This window comes from Dipodomys merriami, unplaced genomic scaffold (assembly GCF_024711535.1).
Source record: "Dipodomys merriami isolate MVZ:Mamm:240054 unplaced genomic scaffold, mDipMer1.0.p SCAF_11, whole genome shotgun sequence".
NCBI classification, from domain to species: Eukaryota; Metazoa; Chordata; class Mammalia; order Rodentia; family Heteromyidae; genus Dipodomys; species Dipodomys merriami.
The window spans coordinates 47,696,633-47,721,244 of record NW_027202382.1 but is presented as its reverse complement, the minus strand read 5'-3'; the positions used below and the strand labels follow the sequence as shown (position 1 = coordinate 47,721,244).

Sequence of the window (24,612 nt, the reverse complement as noted above, 5' to 3'; positions counted from 1 at the left end):
CAAGCCCTGGTGGAGGCTGTTTGCTGGCGGCTCCCTAAGGAGGCTGCCAATGGAGCTGCAAGCTGCACAAGTGATCAGCACTGTCTGGCATTAAAATTTTTTTTTATTTATCTTTTTATGTGGTTATCAAGCAATCGAACCCAGGGCTTCATGCATGCTAGGCAAGCTTTCTACCACTAAGCCACTTTCCTAGCCCTGCCTGGCCTTAAGTCAGGTTTTGGGAGGAACTTTCTAGAAATTTATTATTTATTTTTTTTGCAGTGGTACTGGGGCTTGAAAACAGCGCCTGAGTGCTGTCCTGAAGGTTTTTCTTTTTCTTTTTCTCAAGTTTAGCCCTCTACTATTTGAGCAGCATCTCCATTTCTGGCTTTTGGGTGTGATTGCCCCAGCCAGTTTGGGCAGAAAAGTCTCTTTTTTTTTTTTTTGCCAGTCATGGGGCCAGAACTCTGGGCCTGGGCGCTGTCCCTCAGCTCTTCAGCTCAGGGCTAGTGCTCTACCACTTGAGCCACAGCACCACTTCTAGCTTAGAAAATGTTAGGTTTTTAAAAAGAGGTGGCCGAGTAAGAACTGCACCAGCACGCACGTGGTATTCAGATAAGGGGTAGGTTTATTCAGTAGACCTGCTTGGACCAGGCAAGGGTGGCACTCCACGTGGCTGGGAAAGGCCTGGGAATGAGAGAGAGCTGGGAAGAGAGGAAAGAGAGAGAAAAGAGCAGAGAGAGGGGTAAGAACAGTAGCACTCACGTGGTATTCAGGTAAGGGGTAGATCTGCTGGGACCAGGCAAGGTTGGCACTCCACGTGGCTGGGAAAGAGAGAGAGCAAGAGAGCAAGAAAAGAGCAGCAAGAGCTAGAAACGAAAGAGAGAGAAAAAAGAGGGAGAGTCTGGGCCTGGGCTAGCCCTTATGTAGGGTATGGGTGGGGAAAGGTGTGGCCACATCAAATTCAGATGTGACCTCAGCAGATGCAGATGTGACCTCTTCCAGGTGTCCCAGTTGCCTAGGTAACGCAGGTACTGGGTGGAGACTTTGCTGCGAGGAGGGTGGAGTCTGCTCGCCATCCAGGAGCGGACCTTACAGAAAAGTCTATCTCTAATTGAACTAGCAAAATAGCTGGACTGGAGGTGTGGCTCAAGTGGTAGAACACTGGCTGAGCCAGGCAAACTCAAGCCTCAAGACAGGCAAAACTAAGTCTGTGAGACTCTTCTCTCCAATAAACCACTAGAAAACTAGAAGTGGCGCTGTGGCTCAAGTGGCAGAGCGCTCGTCTTGACCTGAAGAGTGCAGGGACAGTGCCCAAGCCCAGAGTTCAAGCGTCATGACCAACCAAAAAAAAAAAAAAAGACAGACAAAATAAACAAATAACAGTGTATCAGTGAAGAGCTTTCTTTTTTTTTTTTTTTGGATCCGGTCATGGGGCCTGAACTCTGGGCCCGGGCCCTGTCCCTCAGCTCTTCAGCTCAAGGCTAGCGCTCTACCACTTGAGCCACAGCACCACTTCGGCTTTCTTCTTTTTGCTTCCTTGGTGCTGAGGAATCGAACCCAGGGCCTCAAGCATGCAAGGCAAGCGCTCTACCAGTAAGCCAACTTCCCAGCCCCGTGAAGAGCTTTCTGTCCCTGAGCTCTTTAGTAAGGTGAGCGCTTTAATCACTTGAGCCACAGCACCATTTCAGGTTTTCTGATGGTTAACTGGAGACAGGACTCTCATAGAACCAGACGCTGGTGGCTCATGCCTATAATCCTAGCTACTAGGAGGCTGAGATATGAGGATTGTGGTTCAAACCAGCCCGGGCAGGAGAATCCGTGAGACTCTTATCTCCAGTAAACCATCAGAAAACCGGAAGTGGCACTGTGGCTCAAGTGGTAGAATGCTTGCCTTGAGCTCAAGAGCTGAGGGACAGTGCCCAGGCCTAGAGTTCAAACCCCAAGACCAACTTAAGAGTCTCATGGACTTCCTCCTTGGGCTGGCTTTGCACTGTGATCTGATCCTCAGATCTCAGCCTCCTGAGTAGCTAGGATTACAGGTTTGACCCACTGGCACCTGGCTTGTTTGTTTTAAAGCAGCTCTTGACCTTATTCAATTGCCCAAATGGTTACTAAGCCTTGAGAACTGAACAACAGTATCTTAGCGAAAAACACTGGGGGGGGGGGGGGGGGAAGGGGGAAGGGTAGACTATGACTTTTAAAATTACAACATTTTGCAGAAAAAAAAAAAGAATTCATATCAAGTATAGACACCTGGCTTGAAAGGAGCTATTGAGTTAGAATATCTGCCTTATTATCATAAGGCCAGGCATTCACAATACTGCTAAAACAGAACAGAAACAGGGAGGCACTAGTGGCTGACGCCTGTAATCCTAGCTACTCAGGAGCCTGAGGTCTGAGGATGGTGGTTCAAACCAAGCCCAGGCAGAAAAGTCCTCAAGAGTCTCTTATCTCCAATTAACTACTTAAAAACTGGAAGTGGAGCTGTGGCTCAAAGTGGTAGAGCCTTGAGCAAAGGAGCATGGAGACAGCAACCAGGCCCTGAGTTCAAGCCCCATGACTGACAACAACAACAACAAAGAAAACAGAAAAAAAAAAAGAAGAGAAGGAAGAAGAAATAAGTAAACAGGGCATTTGGCTTGGTGTTGGTAGCTCATACCTTAATCCTAGCTACTCATGGGGCTGAGAGTTGAGGATTGAGATTCAAAGCCAGCCTGGACCTTGAGACTCTAATTAACCACCAGAAAGCTGGAAGTGGAGTTGTGGCTCCAAGTGGTAGAGTGCTAGCCTTGAGCAAAAAGCATCCAGGCCCTGAGTTCAAGTTCCAGGAACAAGAAGAAGAAAACAAAAACAGGGCATTTGGTAAAAGCATCCCTTGTTTTAAAGGAATGCTCAAACAGTACAGAATAATACAAATTTATTACAAAGTGACCAGACTTGTTATCTAACAGTCCAGAGCATACCTATGCTCAGAATAAAGAAAAGCAATTTTTCAGACAGGGCTGAATAGAAACCCTTAACCTATCTTTCACTATAAATCCAACCAGACCTGCCTACGCTCACATCTGGGTTTCCACAAGCCTTTCCCTTGCTTTCCTTTACTATTCAACATTGTGTGTGAGTGTGTGCGCTTACATTAGTACTTGAACTCAGGGCGTAGGCACTGTCCCTTAGATTATCCCTCAAGGCTAGCCCTCTACCACTTGAGACACACCTCTTCCACTTCTGGCTTTTTGGTAAGAGTCTCACACTTTCCTGCCCAGGCTGGCTTTGAACTGTGATCTTCAGATCGCAGCCTCCTGAGTAGCTAGGATTACAGGCACGAGCGAACCTTTAGCACCAGCTGCTACGACTCTTTTCAGTGACCACTTCCTGAAGCTGATAGCCCTGTTTTCCATAGAGATGGGGACTCTGGGGACTTCCTCGGAGGGCTTTGTCCAGATGACAGAAAAGAGCTTCCCAGATGGAGCTGGGGGCCTCTGAGGCGGCTGCTGGACCGTGAGGCCGGCTCACTCCCACCCTTGGAGGGCCTCACCTCAAGCTGCCAGCCTGGATGCGCGCCGAGCTCTTGTATTAGGGACATGTACACCTGGTCGCTGTCCTCTCCTCCGCCCCGCTTCGGGACCACGATGGCAGAGCTCTCCGGCCCCAACCCTACATTGCAATCCTAAGAATCTCATGAGATCTTTTTTTTTTTTTCTGAGTTTGAAAATGGTGCACAAGGCGACCCTCCTCTGGCCGGGGCTCAGGCCCAGCGGCCACCCGGGCCGTGGCGCCCGGGCGGGAAGCGCGGGTGCGGCCGCCGCGAGGGACTCGGGGCCCCGCTGGGGGCCCAGGGGCGGCGCCCTCCGTCGTGGGTGCCAAGCCCTCGGCGGCTCGGGAGAGGGACCGGCCAGAGCGGCCACGCCCTAACCGTCGGCGGGGGAAAGCCGCTGGCGATCACGCGGTGGGCAAACTGGCGCGTTCCCGCGCGTTTTGCTGGAAGCACACATCCGCAGGGCGCGGGAGGACCGCCGGCAGCCACCCAGCCACAGAGGAGGGCCTACGAGCCGGAAGTCGGAGCCGTGGCCGCCTGTCTCTTTAAGGCGTTGCGCCTCCCCGTACTTTCTGGCCCTTGCCGCCCGCCGTCGCCCCGCCCCCGCCGCGGCCCCCGCCCCCCGCGCCTGCGCGCCGCCGCCACCGCCGCCGCCGAGTCCCGCAGCTCGTCGGCGCCCGCGCACCGGGGCGACCAGCGCGACTCGGCGCGCCCGGCTCCGCCGCCGCGGCCCTGCAGGTGAGTGAGCGGGGTGGTCCCGCGGCCGCGGGCGGGCTCCGCGCTCCCGGGCCGCCGCGCGTGTACCGCGGGCCTGAGGCCGGGCCCGCTGCGGCCGCGCCCCGTCCCGGCCGCCGACCCCCTCGTGGCCGCCGCGCGCCCGCGCCGTCAGCGCCTCGGCCTCCGCCGGCTCCGGCGGCCCAGGCCCCGGCCCTCCCCTCCGCCGCTGCGGCCCCCGGACCCGCCTGCCCCGCTCCCGGGCCTGAGCCCTTGTGAGGCGCCTCCGCCGCGCGGGGCCCTCGCCGCCGCCGGCCCCTGCCTGCGTCGCCCCCGAGGGGACCGTGACCCCTTTGCAGGGGGTCCTGTCAGCCCCTCCGCTCTGGTCCGCGAGAGCCATCTTGGGCGCTGCCCGCACGCCCCTCACGCGTCCTCCGCCGATTTTACCTGTCCCCCCCGGTTAGAGGTTTCCGGGCTGGGCCTGGGGAAGGGTTCCTCCCGGGAGCTTCCCCCTCGGGAAGGCTGCAGGTGAGCCCCGGGATCCAGACAGGTGTCTGGGACTGCAGTGTCCCGGCTGGGTCCCCGGCCCTCTGCGCCTCCGGTCGCCTGCAGTGCCCGTTTACGTTGCCTTCTGTCTCCTCGCACCTGGAGCCCTGGAATCTGCATTTGGCCCAAGGCAGAGCACATGAAGGGCTGATGGCTGGGCCTTCACTGACGAGGCTCACTTAGGGGAGAAGCTGTGGGGGCCAAAGCCAAGTCACTTGGCCTGCCTCCTGCTCCTCATTTTTCCTTCCCAAGCCCCAAAGTATAGCTGCGGTGCACCCTCACCCTTCCCTGCTACGGGAAACCTTTGCTCCAAGGCTCTCCTCTCCTCTCCCCCACTCGCATTTCCATCCCAGGGTTCAAGACCTTGGGGCCCACCCTGTGGAGTAGGTTTTTATGTGTTAATGTTTTGCTGCCCCCTCCCCGCCACCCCTGGGCTTCTTGTTGGTGTTCATCACCTTCTAGTGTTGGAGGGAGTTAAACCCCTTAGATCCTCCCCTTCAAGAAAACAACTCTCCCTTGGCAGAAAGTGAAGACAATTTTGTGGGTCCTGGGACTTGAACTCAAGGCCTAGATTCTGTCCCTTAGTTTTTTTCTTTTCAAGGCCTACGCTCTACCGCTTTGAGCCACAGCTCTACTTCTGGCTTTTTGTTGGTTAAAAGCCCAAGGTTCGGGGCTGGGAAGGTGGCTCAGTGGTAGAGTGCTTGCCTTGCATGCTTGAGGCCCTGGGTTTAATTCCTTAGCACCACATAAGCAGAAAAAGCCGGAAGTGGCGCTGTGGCTCAAGAGGTAGAGTACTAGCCTTGAGCTGAAGAGCTGAGGAACAGCACCCAGGCCCAGAGTTCAGGCCCATGACCGACAATAAAAAGAAAAACAAACAAAAACCCGAGGCTCATGCTCCACTTCTGGCTTTTTTGGTAGTTAGAGGTAAGTCTCACAGATTTTTCTACCCTGGCTGGCTTCAAATTGCAATCTCAGCCTCCTGAGTAGCTAGGAGAATAGAGGTGAGCTTGTCTGGCTTGGACAAGCCCTTCCTCCCCTCCCCTGTTCTCGGGCTTGAACTCAGGACCTGGGCCTGGGCCTGAACCTCTTTGCTCTACCACTGGAGCCACAGTGCCACTTCTGGCTTTTTCTGAGTAGTTTTTTGGAGATAAGGCTCATGGATTTTGCTGCTCCAGGCTGGCTTTGAACCGAGATCCTCAGATCTTAGCCTCCTGAGTAGCTAGGATTAGAGACAGGAGCCACTGGCACTGGCTGACAGATTCCTTTTGATGGCATCCATTTTACTTTTGTGTTATGTGGACCCTGGCAAGATTTCAGTTTTAAGCTCTAAGCTAGAATTTACAGGGTACTAGCTCATTAGGTTAATGGTTGGGGTGACTAGTGACATTTACAAGGTGGCTCTCTTTAATAAACTCCCCATTTCAGAGTCACCTGTGTGCTTTGTGAGCTGCATTGAAGTAGCAGCATCTGTCGGTCACTAGGATGGGGGTTACTGTTGCTCATGGCTTGTGGCTATACCTCATGAAGCCCAAGTGCATTGCAGTTGTAGAGTTTCAGCATTATACTCTGGACTGTTTCTGCAGTCAGCAGGGAACCTCCAGAGGGGGAGAGAGAGAGAGCCCTCTGGTTTGCTGCTACAGCTCTTAGCACTGCACTGGTGGCCAAGAAGGTGGCCATGATCTGCAGCCTGTGAGGCAGCAGCTGGGTGCATGCTCTGTGTTGCAGACAAGAGGACATTTGGATAAACTTCCAGATGCCACCTCGAAGCTCCCTCTGCTTCACTTGGCATAAGAGCCTCCTCAAGAGTGGTCTTTCGGGCTGGGAAGTTGGTTCAGTGGTAGAGCGCTTGCCTTGCATACCCGAGGCCCTGGGTTCGATTCCTTAGCACCACATAAGCAAAAAGAAAAAAGCCGAAAGTGGCGCTGTGGCTCAAGTGGTAGAGCACTAGCCTTGAGCTGAAGAGCTGACGGACAGCACTCAGGCCCAGAGTTCAGGCCCCACGACCAGACCCCCCCCCAAAAAAAAAAAAAAAGTGGTCTTCCTTGGGATTTCAAGGGGCACAAGCAGCAGAGCAAGTGAAAAATATTAGCCTGGAGTGAGGGTAATGGCTAGACTCCCCAGTTGGGAACAGCACATTGCTTGCTGTATGTAGAGCTCAATATGGTGGCTGAATGGTCTCTGTCTGTCTGTCTGTCTTTCTCTTTCTCTCTTTGTTGGTTGTGGGCCTGAACTCTGGGCCTGGGCACTGTGTCTCAGCTCTTCAGCTCAAGGCTAGCCCTCTACCACTTGAGTCACAGCGTAACTTCTAGCTTTTCCTGCTTATGTGGTGCTGAGGAATCGAACCCAGGGTCTCATGCATGCGAGGCAAGCATCCTACCACTGAGCCACCTTCCCAGCCTGTGTGGTTCTCTTTTTATCCCTTTTCATGGAATTATAGAAAAAATTTTTTTTCTGCTGCTGAGGCTCAGATCCAGGGCTTCTTACAGCCCTGACAATCTTCTATTTTTTTTTTTTTTTTGGTCGGTCATGGGGCTTGAACTCTGGGCCTGGGCGCTGACCCTCAGCTCTTCAGCTCAAGGCGAGCGCTCTACCTCTTGAGCCGCAGCGCCACTTCCGGTTTTCTGGTAGTTTATTGGAGATAAAAGTCTCATAGACTTTCCTGCCCAGGCTGGCTTTGAACCGAGATCCTCAGATCTCAGCCTCCCGAGTAGCTAGGATTACAGGCATGAGCCACCGGCGCCCAGCAGTCTTCTAAGTTTTTACAATAAATGATTTGTTTCTAGGTCTTTCCACCGTAGGGCTGGACTAGCAGACAGCCTCTTGCTGTGTGAATCCCATCCACAGCTTCTGCCCGTGGGCTTCTGAGCCATGGCCACTGAGGAGAAGAAGCCAGAGACGGAAGCTGCAAGAGCACAACCCACCCCTTCCTCATCGGCCACCCAGAGCAAGGTGCGTGCCTGGGCTCCTTGGGCCCCTCTGGCCAAACAGGCTTTAAGGAATCCAGGGCTATTGGCTCTCAGTTAAATATGTTACCAGTTGTATTACTGATCTCATGATGTAATGATAGGAATTCTCAAATCTGTCACTTAGATGGAAGGGGTGGGACATAAAAATACACAGGTTCTTGGTGAAGATTGTAAAAGTTTGTGAGACCCAAATCTGGACAAGTCCCACAGTTGTGGGATTGGTAGGTATGCAGACTCCTTTCCAGGCAACTAGGAACTTTTAAACAGGGAGCCCTAGTTTCAGATGGCTTTGTGGAGGTAGAAGGGGCACAGCTCAGCAGTGCCAGGTGTTGTGGGGGGCTTTGACGTCCAGCTTGGATGATGGAGTTGGGGTGCTGAGGTGGGACTGGCCTCACATCGCACTCAGGTGCAGTCAGTTTGAAGGCTGAGTTAAACTTTGGGAATCAAGTCAGCTGACTGAATGAATGGGACTGTGGTGTTTACATTTAGCTAACTCAGGTTGTACTATTTCTCCAACAGCCTACACCTGTTAAACCCAACTATGCACTAAAATTCACTCTGGCTGGCCACACCAAAGCTGTGTCCTCTGTGAAATTCAGCCCGAATGGAGAGTGGCTGGCAAGCTCGTGTGCGTATGGGTCCTCTGAGTGCGTATGGGTGGGTTATGTAGCTTTGTTAGTCTGCCATGGGGTCCTGTAGTGTGCTACATGTTCTCTGCAGAGCTAGTGTGGCCTGAGACTGTGCCCATTGCCTCTGGGAGCTGAGGGCTGAGACTCCAGCCTTTCCCCACTCAACGCCAGGCTCAGTGTGGGAGCATCGGTGTTGGTTTTAGGCTCAGCAGGGAAGCTAAGTCCTGCACAGTTTTTCTTCTCTGAGCCTTAGCTCTTTTTATTTCTTTCAGCTGCTGATAAACTCATTAAAATTTGGGGAGCCTATGATGGAAAGTTTGAGAAAACCATATCTGGTCACAAGCTGGTAGGTTCCTGCATGAGAAGTCCTGGCTGTTGTGCAGGCCAACGAGGCACTCTGGGTTGTGGGTATAGGTGTGGCTCCCTGGAGCTGCTTTGTGGCGATTGGTTTTTAGTGAAGGCACCTTGGATTGCTACAGGTGTGCATATGGCCATCTCTGCGGTCTGGCAGAGCCCCCGAGAATGGCTTACCCCTGTACCCTGAGTGTGCATCTTCTGAGTTAATGCTGGCGAGACGATTTGCAGGGGCCTGGCATGTGTTTGGGATTCTCCTCTCCCCTCCCCTCCCCTCCCCCTCCCCTCCCCTCCCCTCCCCTCCCCCTCCCCTCCCCTCCCTCTCCCCTCCCCTCCCCTCCCCCTCCCCTCCCCTCCCCCTCCCCTCCCCCTCCCCTCCCCTCCCCCTCCTTCTCCCCTCCCCCTCCTCCTCCCCTCCCCCTCCTCCTCCCCTCCCCCTCCTCCTCCCCTCCCCCTCCCCTTCCCCTTCCCTCCCGCCAGTTCTGGGGCTGGAAGTCAAGGCCTTGGTGCTGACCAGCTTTTTTGTTTCAGGCTAGTGCTTTATCACTTGAGCCACAGCTCTACTTCCAGCCTTTTTTTTTTTTTTTGGTTCGGTCGTGGGGCCTGAACTCTGGGCCTGGGTGCTGTCCCTCAGCCTTTCAGCTCAAGGCTAGCACTCTACCACTTAAGCCACAGCGCCACTTGTGGCTTTTTTTTTTCTGCTTATGAGGTGCTGAGGAATCGAACTCAGGGCCTCATGCATGCAAGGCAAGCACTCTACCACTGAGCCACCTTCCCAGCCCTACTTCCAGCTTTTTTACACTGGAAATGAGAGTCTCACAGGCTTTTCTGCCTGGGCTGGCTTTGAATCACAATCCTCAGATCTCAGCCTCCGGAATAGCTAAGATTGGATAGCCCCTGATTCCCCGCTGTGGGATTTTGGCCCTTTATCGGTCAGTTCAATTTTGTCCCAAAATACAGTAACTTTTTTTTTTTCTCCTTCTCAAGGGAATATCTGATGTAGCCTGGTCGTCGGATTCTAACCTCCTTGTGTCTGCCTCTGATGACAAAACGTTGAAGATATGGGATGTGAGCTCGGTAAGGCATTAGTCCTTTCCCAGGGAGGCTCCTGTGGCTAAGGAAGGGCAGGAGGTAGTCAGCTAGGGCTGGGAGCAGGTGGCCTGACCCTGCTGTGCTCTAGGGAAAGTGTCTGAAGACCCTGAAGGGGCACAGCAACTATGTCTTCTGCTGCAACTTCAACCCCCAGTCCAACCTCATCGTCTCAGGGTCTGTAAGTACATGGTCTCTCCTCTGGGGGCGCTGTGGTAGGTCACAGCCATGCTCAGCATGGGTGGAGGTGGGGCTGGGTTTGAGTTCTGGAATGATTTTCATCCCCTCTCACGTAGTTTGATGAAAGTGTGAGGATATGGGACGTGAAGACCGGGAAGTGCCTCAAGACTTTGCCTGCTCATTCAGATCCAGTGTCAGCCGTAAGTTTCTGCCATGCATTGTGGGCCTCTGACGTGCTTGCTGATTCTTTAGGTGACTAGAGGTTGGGGACTGGTGCCGTGAGACCTCTCAGTCCTGTATACCATAGAGAATGGGTGGACGGGGTGCCTCTGGTGAGCACTGAGAGAGCCTTATGTGGGGCTGGGCAGGAAGGTAGGCTAGGGGTTTCAGAGGTGGTCTCCTGAGAGGTTCTCTGGTGAAGAGCATGGAATGGGAGTGTGACCACAGGTGAGATGAATGTTGAGTGGAGTACTTTGGTTGATGACTTGTTGGTGAGAACAGTGGATGCTGGGATGGAGTCCCCAGAGTGCTTCGTGCTCAGTGTACACCACTCAGTAAAAAACAAAGAACCAGGTGCTGGTGTCTCATGCCTGTAATCTCAGCTACTCAGGAGGCTCTGATTTGAAGATGGAGGTTTGAAGCCAGCTGGGCAGTTAGCTGCCAGAAAAAGGAAAAATCCAGAAGCGGAGGTGTGGCTCAAGTGGTAGAGAGCTAGTATTGAGCAAAAATGCTGAGACAACACCCAGGCCCCGTGTTTAAGACTTGGGACATTCATTCTCTCGCTCTCCCGCTCTCCCGCTCTCCCGCTCTCCCGCTCTCCCGCTCTCCCGCTCTCCCGCTCTCCCGCTCTCTCTCGCTCTCTCTCGCTCTCTCTCGCTCTCTCTCGCTCTCTCTCGCTCTCTCTCGCTCTCTCTCGCTCTCTCTCTCTCTCTCTCTCTCTCTCTCTCTCTCTCTCTCACACACACACACACACACACACTCACACACGAGACATCACGTAACCACAGCCATCCTGTTAGTGCATCCGTGCAATGATTCGTTGTTGCATGCCATCCGCTCTCAGCAGAAGGGCATTGGGGTGAGAAGCTGTGTGTTCACGGCTGAGAAGTAAGCTTCTCTTTATTCCTCTCTGAATTTTGAATTTTTAGGTTCATTTTAATCGAGATGGATCCTTGATAGTTTCAAGTAGTTATGACGGTCTCTGGTAAGTACCTTTTTTTTTTTTTTTGGCTGGTTGTGGGGTTTGAACTCTGGGCCTGGGCGCTGTCCCTCAGCTCTTCAGCTCAAGGCGAGTGCTCTACCACCTGACGCATAGCTCCATTTCTGCTTTTTTCCCCCCCTGGTAGTTTATTGGAGATAAGAGTTTCAAGGACTTTTCCTGCCCAGGCTGGTTTTGAACCGTGATCCTCAGATCTCAGCCTCCCGAGTAGCTAGGAATACAGGTGTGAGCTACAGGGCCTTGGCCAAGTGAGAAAAATCTTACTTCATTCAAGGCCTGCTGTTGGTTCATTTTAGCTCCAGGGTGCAGTGGGCAGGGGACATGGCCTTCACCTTCCAGAAGCATATGCCCCAGTGGGTTGCAGATGGGTGAATGAAGGGAGGAGGAGCAAGGCTGTGGGCTCTATAGACCTTGGAATTAGGCTGAGTGGGTGAGGCCTTGCTGGAGGTGGTTTTGGTGGAAGTGCCCAGGGCTTCGGGAAATGGGAAGTGTGGACGTGGGCGTCTGTGGTAACTTGTAGGTAGGGGTAGCAGTAAAAGCTCTGGAGTTGAATTCTGGGCTTGGGGATGGTGGCTTTGTAGCTTCCACAGTGGTTGGTGAGGCTAAGGGGACAGTGGTACCATTGGATTGAGCCAGGTTAGGACTTCCCAGAGTAACGGGGGATATTAAAGCAGGGTCTGAGCTATGGCAGGAGCCATAGATAAACTGAATACACCAAGCTTGGTTTAAACCCTACTTTGACTCCATGATCCTTTAAGAAGCACCTGAAGTGAGGTGATTGGAAAGACATGAGCAGGATCTTCCTGGGTCCTCAGTGTGACTACCCCGCCCCCTGCAGAAGGAAGTGGCCTAGGACTGGAGTTGACAGCAGGCCAGAGAGCTGGTGGATTGATGACCAAGCGACAGGAAGATTGAAGACAAAATCTAGAAAGGGGAAAATTAAAAAAACGTTTTTTGGTGGTGCTGGGCAAGTGTACCACAGAGCACATGCGTTGTATTTTTTGGCATTGCTTTAACTTGGGGCTTGCAGCAGCTGGGATTCATTATTTGCTCTGTGTAGTCTTAGGGCTCAATATGTTTTCTTCCCTTTTTTTGGTGGGGGGGGGCAAACTTGATTAAATCCAGTTCTGCAGAATTTAAGCACCTGAAGAGCTTTGCTTGACTCCCTGTCTGCCTGTGTGCTCTGTACCGGCACTGTCACTGCTGCGGGGACCTCAGGTGGAAGTCCAGGCTGAACACAGCACAGTTTTCCCATCCCGAGTCCGGATGAGTCCTGTAGGCTGTGCCCGCTTGTGCCGGTGCGGCATGGTAATGGCATCTGGAAGGCTGTCTGGGCCAGTAGCACCCAAGGATGAAGCCATAGTCAAGTGCAAATGTCGGCCAGTGCACTAGTAATGGCAGGTGGATGAGACCTACGGGCTGCAGAGTACCTGGATATTTTTTGAGCGCCACACTCCCAGCACCTCGACAAAGCGTAGAACAGACGTGAGTGTCTGTGTAAAGACTGGGACAGTTTGTGAATCGCATGTGGACTTGGCTTTGAAGAACCTTTCCAAAACATAGAAATAGTATACCAGAGAGGCTAGTAGGAAGGACTTACAAAGCTAAAAGATGGAGACATGGGAAAGGAAATAAAAATCTTTTATAAAGTTTATTTGGGAAGATCAGGAATTGGAAGCCAATTTAAGAAACAAAATAGCCGCCGGGCGCTGGTGGCTCACGCCTGTAATCCTAGCTACTCAGGAGGCTGAGATCTGAGGATCGCGGTTCAAAGCCAGCCCGGGCAGGAGAGACCTTGAGACTCCTATCTCCAATAAACTACCAGAAAACCGGAAGTGGCGCTGTAGCTCAAGTGGTAGAGCGCTCGCCTTGAGCTGAAGAGCTGAGGGACAGCTCCCAGGCCCAGAGTTCAAGCCCCATGACCGACAAAAAAAAAAAAAAAAAAAAAAGAAACAAAATAGCCTGAGTGGAGATCAAGGGAGAGGCCACAGTTATGGGGAAGGCCCTATCCTCCCCAGCAGTGCCCTTGGCTCAAGGGACAGGTTGTCACCCAAAATGGGTGGGGAAATGGGGAGGGCTCATCACAAAGGAGCCCTGGGGAAGTGTCAGGTAGAAAGGGCTATTGCACTGCCCGGTCCTGTACCTTCAATCAAATAAACTTGTAAGGCTACTAGATGTCTCCAGATCATAGAAGGTAAGGTCTTCCAGACCCATCTTACAGGTCTAGATTAACATGTTCCCCAAGCCTGATTGTGGCCTGGAGCTCAAAGGCAGCTCCTGTGTGAACATCGATGCCAGAATCCCACAGAAAATACCCGGATGCTGTGTCCAGCAGCGCATCAAATAGAGATTCCACGACTAAGCAAGTCTGATCAGTGAAAGGACTGGGATAGTGCCAACAGCAGGAAACTAATGGCTTTGTGTCAGCAAATTCAAGGGAGACCCATAGGTCTTATCTCTAGTAGAGATCAGAGGGCACCTGATGGAGTAATAATACGGCAGCTGATCCTACTCTCCGTAGGATAGGCCAGTGGTGCCAGCAGTTCTGTGAACTCAGACTCCCATAATATGTAGAGACGCTAAAACTACCTGCCAAATACAGATCACAGCGAGTGTGGCCATTCCAGTCATCATTGCTTGTGGTTACTCAACAAGGTGGGCAGATGGATCTCTGTAGATGCACATTTTTAGGTTTTTAAAAACAAGCTGGGGAAGTGGCACTGTGGCTCAAGTGGTAGAGCTCAAGCCCAGAGTTCAAGTCCCATGACCGACAAAAAAAAAAAAATTCTAAAAACAAGCTGGGCTGGGTGCTGGTGGCTCACACCTGTAATCCTTGCTATTCTGGAGGCTGAGATACTAGGATCACAGTTTGAAGCAGGCTTGAAGAGGAAAGTGAGACTTTTTTGGGGGGTCCGGTCATGGGGCCTGAACTCTGGGCCTGGGTGCTGTCCCTCAGCTCTTCAGCTCAAGGCTAGCGCTCTACCACTTGAGCCACAGCACCACTTCCGGCTTTTTTCTTTTTGCTTATGTGGTGCTGAGGAATCGAACCCAGGGCCTTCTGCATGCAAGACAAGCGCTCTACCACTGAGCCACCTTCCCAGCCCTGTGAGACTCTTATACACTTAACCACTGTAAAACCAGAAATGGAGCTGTAGCTCAAGTGATTGGATGCTGGTCTTGAGGGAAGAAGCCCAGACAACCCCAGTTGAGGGCACCAAAAATCCAAAAACAAAAAACACCAGTGTGGTGTTGTGCCCACTTAACTCAGTGACATGTCTATGATTCTTGTCATCCTTACTATTTTGGTCAGTTGTGGGGCTTGGACTCTGGGCCTGGCCACTGGTCTCTCAGCTCTTCAGCTCAAGGCTAGTGCTATACCACTTGAGCCACAGCACCACTTCTGGCTTTTTCTGCTTATGTGGTACTGAGGACTCGAACCCATGGCCTCATGCATGTGAAGCAAGCAATTTACCACTTATTCCCAGCCCCATCCTTACTTTCTCTTGGGGAACTGGATGAATAGCTGCCAGTTGTCCCTCAGCTGGTGACAGGCCAGGGTCCAGCCTGTGTGAGTTGTAGAGCCCTGGTTCAGCCATAGGCTATACCAGCTGCACCAGAGATCAGTCCCCTTTTTCTGTGCTAGAAGTGGGGTTAAGGTCTCACAGGGTGGCCTGTGCCAGGATGATCAGGAGCAGGTTCAGGAGAGCAGGACGCAGTGAGTGCAACGATGTCCCGCTGAGGACAGCGCGCAGTTGGGGGAGGGGGAGTTGGGGGGGATCAGTTCTGTAAGGCAGAAGAGAGTATAAAGAGAGTAAAACCCTACTAGGGAGGCCGAGAAAGCAGATTGCCTCTGTGCCAAAACAAAATCTATCATGGAACATTTGAATTGAGTGCCAGGAGAATTAAGGAAAGGAGGGGGAAGGAAGCCTGGGAAAGGCTGGGCACATAGTTCAAAGGCAGTGCTGAAGTCCAGTACTGGGTCCCATGCGGTGGTGGGGGCCACGCCACAGCAGCAGGCAGACATGAATTAACACCCTGGGAACTGGTAAGGCCCAGCTTGGGCCAGGGACACAAGTGGGAGTCTACCATGGCAGGTGGGGGCTGGCAGTGTGGGCAGACATGTTTGCACTATGTGCGTGCGTTGGCAGGAGTCTCAGAAACCCTGGAACTGGGCTGGTAGCAGGATAGCTTTTCTGTTCGAGTCCCAATCTTTAAGGATTTTTTCTTTTTTCCTTTTTTTTTTTGTGCTAGTCCTGGGGCTTGATTTCAGGGCCTGAGCTTTTTGCTTAAGGTAAGCGCTCTAACACTTGAGTCGCAGTGCCACTTCTGGCTTTTTCTGAGTAGTTTATTGGTGATAACAGTCACTTTTTTCCTTCCTGGTCTGGTTTCAAACCTTGATCCTCAGATCTCAGCCTTCTCAGCTAGGATTACAGGCATGAGCCATCTCACTGCTTAACTAATGGGCTGTTCAGGAAATTGAATCCAGCCTCGGGTTTAAGAAAGCTGATTCTGCCCGTGGACTGTATGCTGTGGAGGAGGCAGAGCTGCAAGGCCTTTGCCAGGGTGTGTCGCCCACCCACCTGGGGGCTGGTGACATGGTAGGCCTGCTTGCTCCCTTGTGGAGGAGGGGTGGGACGCTTTTGCCTTTGTCCCTGGCTGGGGTGCAGGCTGACAGCTGAAGACCAGTTGCAGGCCCAGGGCTCACCACTGTCCTGACGGTGGAGGACAATGGTGCTGGAAGATGATGACAGTGTCACCGGTGGTGCAGCCATTGGCTCTCTCACGTTTTGTTTTTCTTGCTTTGAAGCCGCATCTGGGACACCGCGTCGGGCCAGTGTCTGAAGACACTCATCGGTGAGTGCTCCATGCCACATGGGGTTGGCTCCGGGCTCAGTGTCTGCTCAGGCCTGCCAGGGAGGCCTTTCTCCCAAGGAGTTCGCTGTCTGTGCTTGCAGTGGTTCTTCTGGAGCCTTCTGTTCTCCTGAGCTCAGCCTGCCTTTTTGTCTCGGTCCTGGTGCCTTTGGAGGCCTCCTCTCCACTGGACCATCCTCCTCCCCCCCGCTCCTCCCCCCACTTCTGCCTGAGCCCCCATATCTGCAAGGAGCTCTGTCATTCCTTTGTGGAACTGCTGCCAGGTCTTCTTTCTGCTCTTTGGGCCCATGGCTTGGGCTGTCTATCTGGGGTTACTGGCATGGCCTGTGCAGGCAGGTCAGGGGTCAGGGTTCAGGGGTTGAGGTAGTGGGACTTGGAAGTAGTTGATGTTGAAGAGGCTGGTCATTATGTGCCAGCCTGAAGCATGGGAGCCTCAGGTCAGAATGGAAAGGACTGGCCTGGCTTGCTGATCTCTGCCAGCATGGCCTTGGGGGGGGGGAAGGGAGGTGGGTCCACCAGGGGGGCAGTGCCTCTGGCTCTTTTGCCTTTCTAGACTTTGGTAACAGGTGTGGACATCCGGGTTGGGTTTGCAGATTGCTGCTTCTTGGCTGTCCTTACCTTGAAGACGCCATCTTTTCCCTGTCTGTGTCTGGCTTCTCTTCTAAGGGCAAATGGAGGAGGCAGCCTCAGTATGGTCACCTGCTGGGACTGAGCTGGAACCATGACCTTGTGCTATACCTGTGCGAGGCCTACTGTACCCCAGCTTCCCTAGTGGAATCCTAGGGTCGGGTGTCTTCCTCCCAGAGCTTCCTCCCAGAGCGGCACCCAGCTCTGTCTCTAGGACAGTGCTGCCTGTGGCAGGTGTTAGGACTGTGGTAATGAGCACCAAGGTTCCTACCCCCCCTCCCCCATAGGTATGTCCTGGCTTTACAGGGCGGGCACCTGTAGGCTAACAAGTCAGTCACCCAACATGCCAGTCATCCCTTTGGCTCCAGGACCTTCCATGGATACTGAAGAACTTTTAGAAGATGGTGTGGTGTTTGAGCACACTCCTGTGTGCTTTGTATGTCTCCAGATGGATCGTAACAGTTGTCAGACTGTCACTACTTTTACTTAGGCCTGGTGACAGCAGGGGGCATGTGGCCAGTACCGATGGTACTGGGGAGGGTGCAGACTTGGAGCTGCAGCCAGTGGGCCTGTGCCACCCCTTGCTGCTCAAAGCTGTAGCAGATGGTCCCATGCTCCCCTGCACTGTTCAGTACTGCAGCCGTGGTCCCGTGCTCCCCTGCACTGTTCAGTACTGCAGCCGTGGTCCCGTGCTCCCCTGCACTGTTCAGTATTGCAGCCGTGGTCCCGTGCTCCCCTGCACTGTTCAGTATTGCAGCCGTGGTCCCGTGCTCCCCTGTACTATTCAGTACTGCAGCCGTGGTCCCATGCCTCCCATGCTTCTCGGTGCTGCAGCCATGATCTCATGCTTCCCTGCACTGTTCAGTGCTACAGCCGTGGTCCCGTGCTCCTCTGCACTGTTCAGTGCTGCAGCTGTGGTCCCATGCCACCCATGCTGCTCAGTGCTGCAGCCGTGGTCCCATGTGCTCCCCTGTACTGCTCAGTGCTACAATTGTGGTCCCATGCTGCCCATGCTGCTCATTGCTGCAGCTGTGGTCTCATGCTCCCCTGAACTGTTCAGTGCTATAGCTATGGTCCCATGCCACCCATGCTGCTCAGTGCTGCAGCCGTGGTCCCATGCCACCCATGCTTCTCAGTGCTGCAGCCATGGTCCCATGCACTCCCCTGCACTGGTCAGTGCTGCAGCCGTGGTCCCATGCTCCCCTGCACTGCAGCCATGGTCCCATGCACTCCCCTGCACTGTTCAGTGCTGCAGCTGTGGTCCCATGCTGCCCATGCTGCTCAGTGCTGCAGCCGTAGTCCCATGCTCCCTTGCACTTCTCAGTGCTGCAGCTGTGGTCCCATGCGCTCCCCTGCACTGCTCAGTGCTGCAGCCGTGGTCCCATGCTGCCCTGCACTGCTCATTGCTGCAGCTGTGGTCCTGTGCTGCCCTGCACTGCTCAGTGCTGCAGCTGTGGTCCTGTGCTGCCCTGCACTGCTCAGTGCTGCAGCCGTGGTCCTGTGCTGCCCTGCACTGCTCAGTGCTGCAGCTGTGGTCCTGTGCTGCCCTGCACTGCTCAGTGCTGCAGCCGTGGTCCCATGCTGCCCTGCACTGCTCAGTGCTGCAGTTGTAGTCCCGTGCTCCCCTGCACTGCTCAGTGCTGCAGCCGTGGTCCCGTGCTGCCCTGCACTTCTCAGTGCTGCAGCCGTGGTCCTGTGCTGCCCTGCACTGCTCAGTGCTGCAGCCATGATCCCGTGCTTCCGGAACTGTACTGCTCAGTGCTGCAGCCATGGTCCTGTGCAGCCCCATGCTGCTCAGTGGTGCAGCCATAGTCCTGTGCCGCCCATGCTGCTCAGTGCTCCTTTTTATTCATATTCAAGCTTCTACTTGCCTTATGGTAATTTAAGTTCTGTTGGAATATTTGTTTTGGCCATTTTTTGGGAGATGGCTGAGATTGGGGACTCAAACTTGGTACCTGACACTTTTCGCTCATTGACTGGGGCTCTACCAACTGAACTGCACCTTCATATCCCCTTCCCCCTTTTTGCTGGATCTGGAGGCACTGTCTTTGAGCTTTTGTGCTCAAGACTAGCACTTGAGCCAGAGCTTTTGGTGGTTAACTGGCGATAAGAGTCTCATGGACTTTTCCTTCTGGACTGGCTTTGAACCTTGATCCTTAGATGTAATCCTCCTGAGAGCTAGGATTGTGACCTGACACATCTCGCTGTGTTTTCTATCTGCAGTTGGATGAACCCAGGAGGTGACAGATGATTGGCCAGATGACTGGTGCGGGGTGGGAGTTGGCAGCTGAGTACCTCTCCTGCAGATTGTGTGCTGGGGGAGTGAGGGCTGGGCTGCGGACAGTGGGCCGCCAGGCTCTCCTCCCTTGGGGCTAGGAACAGGACGCAAGACAGGGCTGTGTTGCTGAGGTGATGGGACAAAGACCCTTGATGCTGACTGATCGAGTTCTTGTCTACTGTGAGCCAGACCTTGGGTTCACCCCAGCATCCTCTCTGCACAGGAAGGAAGAGCACAGCCCTCATGGTGGGCTGCACGTGTACCCATCCAGTAGCTCACACTGTGTCGTGTGTGCCTTTGCAGTGTGGGTGACCAGCCCGAGGGAGCAGAACCCCCAGCGCGCCTGTGGTGGTAATGCGTGTGCTCCAACCTCACAGGCAGACACAACGCCCTCGGCACGCCCTCCCTTCCCACCTGGCCAGGGCAGCCTCCTGGGCGTGCTATGTGAGGCTCACCCATTGAATCCTGGAAACTGGCCTTTGCACCGCCTTTTCCAGCAGGCCTGGCTTTGCCCCTCCTCTTGTCCCCCAAGGCCTGAAGAGTCAGGGCATCAGAAGTAGAAGTGAGGGCTGAGCTCCAGAGTGGGTGGATGCCTGCAGCTGCCGCACTGTTGCTGCTCTGGAAAGAATGTTAGCATCCTTGGGCATCGGCAAGGATGCCATATGAGGTGGTCCCTGAGGCTCATGGGCGCACACCTGAGGACACCCTACGAGGGTCAGGTCCTAGTCCTAGTGTGGCTTGCCTCAGGCCCTTTGTTCCTCACATCCTGGTGACTAAGGGACTGGTGCATGGCCGAGACGGGAAGGGTTGGCACTGGTGGCATGGGTGATGGAGCCGGCTGCCTCTCTGGCCTCTGGTCGTCATGTGGCTTGTCCTCTGCGCAGATGACGATAACCCCCCGGTGTCCTTCGTGAAGTTCTCTCCAAATGGCAAATACATCCTGGCTGCCACGCTGGACAAGTAAGCGCTCTTACTTCCCTGGGGTATGGGGATGCCTAGGCTCTGGCAGACTGGGTTTGGGGGCCCCACCTGCTCCTCGAGGGACTGCAGGGGAGGCTGTTGCCTTTGGATGTGGAGTGAGACAGGCACAAGGCTGCAGAAGGAATTGCAGGTGAATGCTGCCACCCTGGCCCTGCAGCTTGTCTGTGAGACTGGCCTCTGATCCAGAGACAGTAATAACTCAACTGCCTTGTTGCAAAAGTACCTTTGAACTGCAGGGATTTGGAGTTTTGTTCTTGGTCCTGTGTGTATAGGGTGGCTGGGTGTGGTGGATGCCAGCCTCCGTCAGAGCTGGCGCCCCCTTGGGGTAGGGCTCTCACTTGGTTCTCATCATTGCCATGATGAGGTGGTAACAGGCTGGGCACAGCTCAGATGTGCAGCCCCTCACCCTCTTCTTTCTGTCTTCCAGCACACTGAAACTCTGGGACTACAGCAAGGGGAAGGTGAGCTCTGCCCTGCTGGCTTGGCCTGGGGAACAAGGTGGTGAGGGCCACAGGCTCCTCAGGGCTGAAGCAGGAGGGATTCTGGATGTTCACAGAGCTGCTGTGGTTCAGATGTTTGACAGACCCGGGTTTTATGGACCACTGGTCTGTGGTTGCTGCTTGGATTGACAAGGCTCTGCACCTGTGTGTGTTTGCAGTGCCATCCAGGTCTAAGCTCCTGAGCTGTGTGATGTCTGGGCCTGTGTGTGTTTGCAGTGCCATCCAGGTCTAAGCTCCTGAGCTGTGTGATGTCTGGGCCTGTGTGTGTTTGCAGTACATCCAGGTCTCAGCTCCTGAGCGGTGTGATGTCTGCTCCTGTGGGATGTGTGGCAGTTCTGGTGCTAAGGACCTTTCCTGTCTTTTCAGTGCCTGAAGACTTACACTGGTCACAAGAATGAGAAGTACTGCATATTTGCCAATTTCTCTGTAACTGGCGGGAAGGTGAGTCCTTACTGAACCTGCTCGCCCCCAGCACCTCTCTACAGGGTCATGTGACCCAGGTGGAGCCTTCCCTGTGCCCAAGGCAAAACACGGTGTGCCAAGCAAGTGCCACACTGGTGTGCGGGGGACTTGCCAGCTGCCTCGCGGTCTGCCTTGTTAGTGGGCCAGGTGGCCCCCTCTAGGGCTGGGCTGTGTCAAGATGCACCTGCGTGACTCAAGGCACTGGTGGCCCTGTCCTTGTCTGAATATCCTGGGCTACACTGAGACACGCTGAGAGTATAGTGACCTAAGGAGTACCTTTGCCCAGAAAGCATCCTGTGGGGGCATGTGAGGTGCCAGGCCCTGGGGAGACAAGGGGAAGCCCTGCGCTTGTTTGCACGTAGTTACCAGAGGGATGGGGGGACAGGGTGGAAAGAGATGGGAAGGTTTGTCTGTGGCTGCTGAACCCTGACCTTGTGTTTTTTCCTGCACTGTTGCGGTGGCCCAGTGGATTGTGTCTGGCTCCGAGGACAACCTTGTGTACATCTGGAACCTGCAGACCAAGGAGATCGTGCAGAAGCTGCAGGGCCACACAGGTGGGCTCTGCTCTGTGTCCCCTCCCCACCTTGGGGGGACAGGGCCCTCCCTGCCTTGAGGGGACAGGGCGCCCTCTGTGCAGCTTCCTCAGCCCGGCAGGCCTGAGGATGTAGCTGGTTTGGAAGCTGCTGTAGGTGCACTTGCTGGGTCTCAGGGCTAGTCATGTGGTCCTGACTCAGGTCCTGGGCTGGCAGACTGTGGCTGCCTCTGTGGTGGGGAGCTGCGTTCCCCTGAGTCCCCAGCCCCTTTCAGATGCTGGTGTTGGTTCCTCACAGAGCCAGCCTGCGCGTGCCTGGTGAGCGCCTGCTATCTGGCTCTTATCAGTGGCTCCAGTAGTTCCCTGATCCTCGCTGTTCCCGCCCGCAGCTGTGTTAGGGGAAACGAGGGCAGCTGCCCCAGCAGGGAGCACACAGCCCTGAGTGTGGGGACTCGCCTGCTGTCACCCTCCACACTCCGGGCTGTGGCTGTGAAGGCACCCAGGCAGGCCTGGGGCCCCATGGCACAGTGCGGTCAGCATGTGGATAGTGCTGATGGGTAACAGCTTGGTCGTGCCAGCCAACTTCTGCCTGGGCCCTGGTTTGCCACCACTGGGACAGAACAGCCCCCCAGGGCTGAGGGCCATGCAGGTGGCAGTGGGAGCAGCCAGCCAGCTGGAGCCCAGAGGAGAGCGTGCTGCCGGAGGCGAGGGGCTGCTGGCCGCCCTGGCAGAGTGGGGCTGCCCTAGCACTTCTAATTGCTTGCACTGAGCCCTCTGTGGTCAGCTGGGCCACAGGGCACAGAGCTTGGTGGGCGATGGCGCCCTGACCGAGTCTCCTGGGCTTCCAGATGTTGTGATCTCAACGGCTTGTCACCCCACGGAAAACATCATCGCCTCCGCCGCCTTGGAGAACGACAAGACGATTAAGTTGTGGAAGAGCGACTGCTGAGTCCCGGCTGCCAGAGACTGCAGTCAGAAGACCTGGACTGGCAAGAAACAAACGTGCGTGTGGCCGGGGCCTCCAGCGCCGGGGGACCTGGGGGACCTGGGGCACCGGAGACAGGCCCGAGCGCGGCTCCTCTGTGAAGGCACTGGCAGAGGGGACGTGCCGCCGCCGCCGCCGGAGGGTTCTACCATCGCTGGGACATTTCTTGCCAATTGTCTGTCCTCGTCTACTCGGGAGTTCCTGTCTGTTTCGTGCCCAGAGGCAACACAAATTTTTAATTTTTTATTACACAAGAGTGACGTTCAATTTATCATGGGTTGTGTTTTTTCCAGTAATAGTTCTGTACCCTTTTGATACTTTACTACCCAACGTGGCGCTGTTGTCAGGCCCTCTGGCCCCAGGCTGCCTGGTCTCCTGCAGGCTAGTCCCTGTGTCCCTGCCCTGTCCTTGGCTCCTAGCCTGCCTCCAGTGGTTGAGGGTGTCACTGGAGAGCACAGGTGTGTTCTGCGTGGAGTCATTTTGTATTGCTGGAGCTGGCGGCGGGACTGTGGATGGTGTCCACAGCTCTGTGGCAGGGGCAGGGTGCGGGTTACCGTGGGCTGTGGTCCCTGAGTTCTGATGTGAGCTGATCTCTCCCTGACATTTAGAAAGTTTCACACACGCTTGAGGCTAAAAGGGTCTCCCCCCACAGACCAGCTGTTCCCTCCCAACGGCCAGCTTCCTGTGGGCACAGGGAGGGCACAGAGCGCCAGGTGTGGCAGTGAGAGGGTGCTTCTCAGCTGGAAGGGGTCGGGCCGAAAATGGCCTTTTGGTGCTGTGGTGTAGGGAGATGGTGCCTCTTCTAGTCAGATCAGGCCAGGCTGATTAGCTCGGGAGGGGGCATCGCTCTTCCCATCCCTGTCTTCCCCCACTACCCTCCCCTCCCCACAGCCTCTGCATCCTCTGGAGGAGGCTCCTCGTGGGACCCCACTCACTGTTACCCTAGCCTGACCTCCCAGCTGGGACCTTTGCAGTGGTCTGGGGAGGGGGCTGCTGGGCTCAAAGCTGCACACAGTTGGTCACGGGTGTTTGGGGAGGGGGCGTCAGCCTGCCGCAGGGCAGCCGAGTCCCGTAGCCGGGGTTGGTGCTGTCGGGGGAGCCTGGTGGCCCCAGTCTGCTGGTACCTCAGATGTAATCAATCAGCTTGGCCTGTGGTATGATGGGGCACCAGGCTCTGGAGTCCTCTAAAACTGTCCACTAAGGTAGGGGGCAACTCAGTCCTAAATGGATCCGCAAGGGAGAAAGGCAGCTCGCCTGGCTGTCCTTTGGAGAGGCGCAGACAGGCTCCCTGGTTGAAGAGGCCCGTGGCTGCACAGGGTGGCTTCTGTGACGGGGGTCTGGGCTTCATGTAGCATCGATCTGGGTGTCCTGGCAGGATGAGGCCTTTCCAGCTCCGCCCTGAGTGGGCAGCCCTCCGGGAGGGATGGGAGCTCACTGTGTCCAGAGCTGTGTTCCGGAGGATAGTTTATTTTTTCTACAGTTGAATTCTGTTGTAGATTTGTGTAAAAAGACATTCTTTTTGAAAATAAAGATTTTCATGTCTTGTAATTTTGTCTTAAGAATTTCATTTTGAACAGCACAAACTTATTTTGGTGGTGTTGTGTGTGTGTGGTGTGTGGTGTATGACAGGCTTGAACTCAGGGCCTGGTTGCTGTCCCTGAGCTGTTTTTGTTTTTTTGTCAGTTGTGGGGCTTGAACTCGGCTTGGGCGCTATCCCTCAAGCTCTTCAGCTCAAGGCGAGCGCTCTACTGCTTGAGCCACAGCGCCACTTCTAGTTTTCTGGTGGTTTATTGGAGATAAGAGTCTCACAGACTTTCCTGCCTGGGCTGGCTTTGAAACGCGATCCTCAGATCTCAACCTCCTGAGTAGCTAGGATGACAGGTGTGAGCCACCTGTGCCTGGCTTCCCTGTTTTGCTCAAGGGTAGTGGCTTTTAACACTTGAGCCACACATCCACTTTTGGTGGTTAATTGTGGGTCAGGCTGGCTTTGAACTGTCATCCTGAGATCTCAGCATCCTGAATAGCTAGCATTACAGGCGTGAGTCATGGCAGGAGACTGGAGAGCAAGGGGAACTCCTGTCCAGTATTGGCATAAAAATAAATAAGCCAGAAATAAGGTATCAGCAGTTTTGAGTTGGTTCTATTCTGGTAGTCCACTATA

At 54.5% G+C, this 24,612-nt stretch overlaps 1 protein-coding gene across 1 annotated transcript; it reads left to right on the top strand.

Moving 5' to 3' along the window:
• The first annotated feature begins 4,169 nt into the window (after positions 1-4,169).
• Wdr5 (WD repeat domain 5) lies at positions 4,170-22,722 on the top strand. The gene is made up of 14 exons (XM_070014984.1): positions 4,170-4,255; positions 7,561-7,726; positions 8,263-8,371; positions 8,645-8,718; positions 9,714-9,803; positions 9,907-9,996; positions 10,112-10,195; positions 11,144-11,199; positions 16,022-16,068; positions 19,876-19,951; positions 20,400-20,433; positions 20,839-20,913; positions 21,401-21,488; positions 22,315-22,722. The coding sequence occupies exons 2-14, from the start codon at positions 7,646-7,648 to the stop codon at positions 22,413-22,415; spliced, it is 1,005 nt and encodes a 334-aa protein (XP_069871085.1). The 5' UTR covers positions 4,170-4,255; positions 7,561-7,645; the 3' UTR covers positions 22,416-22,722.
• The last annotated feature ends 1,890 nt before the right edge of the window (positions 22,723-24,612 follow it).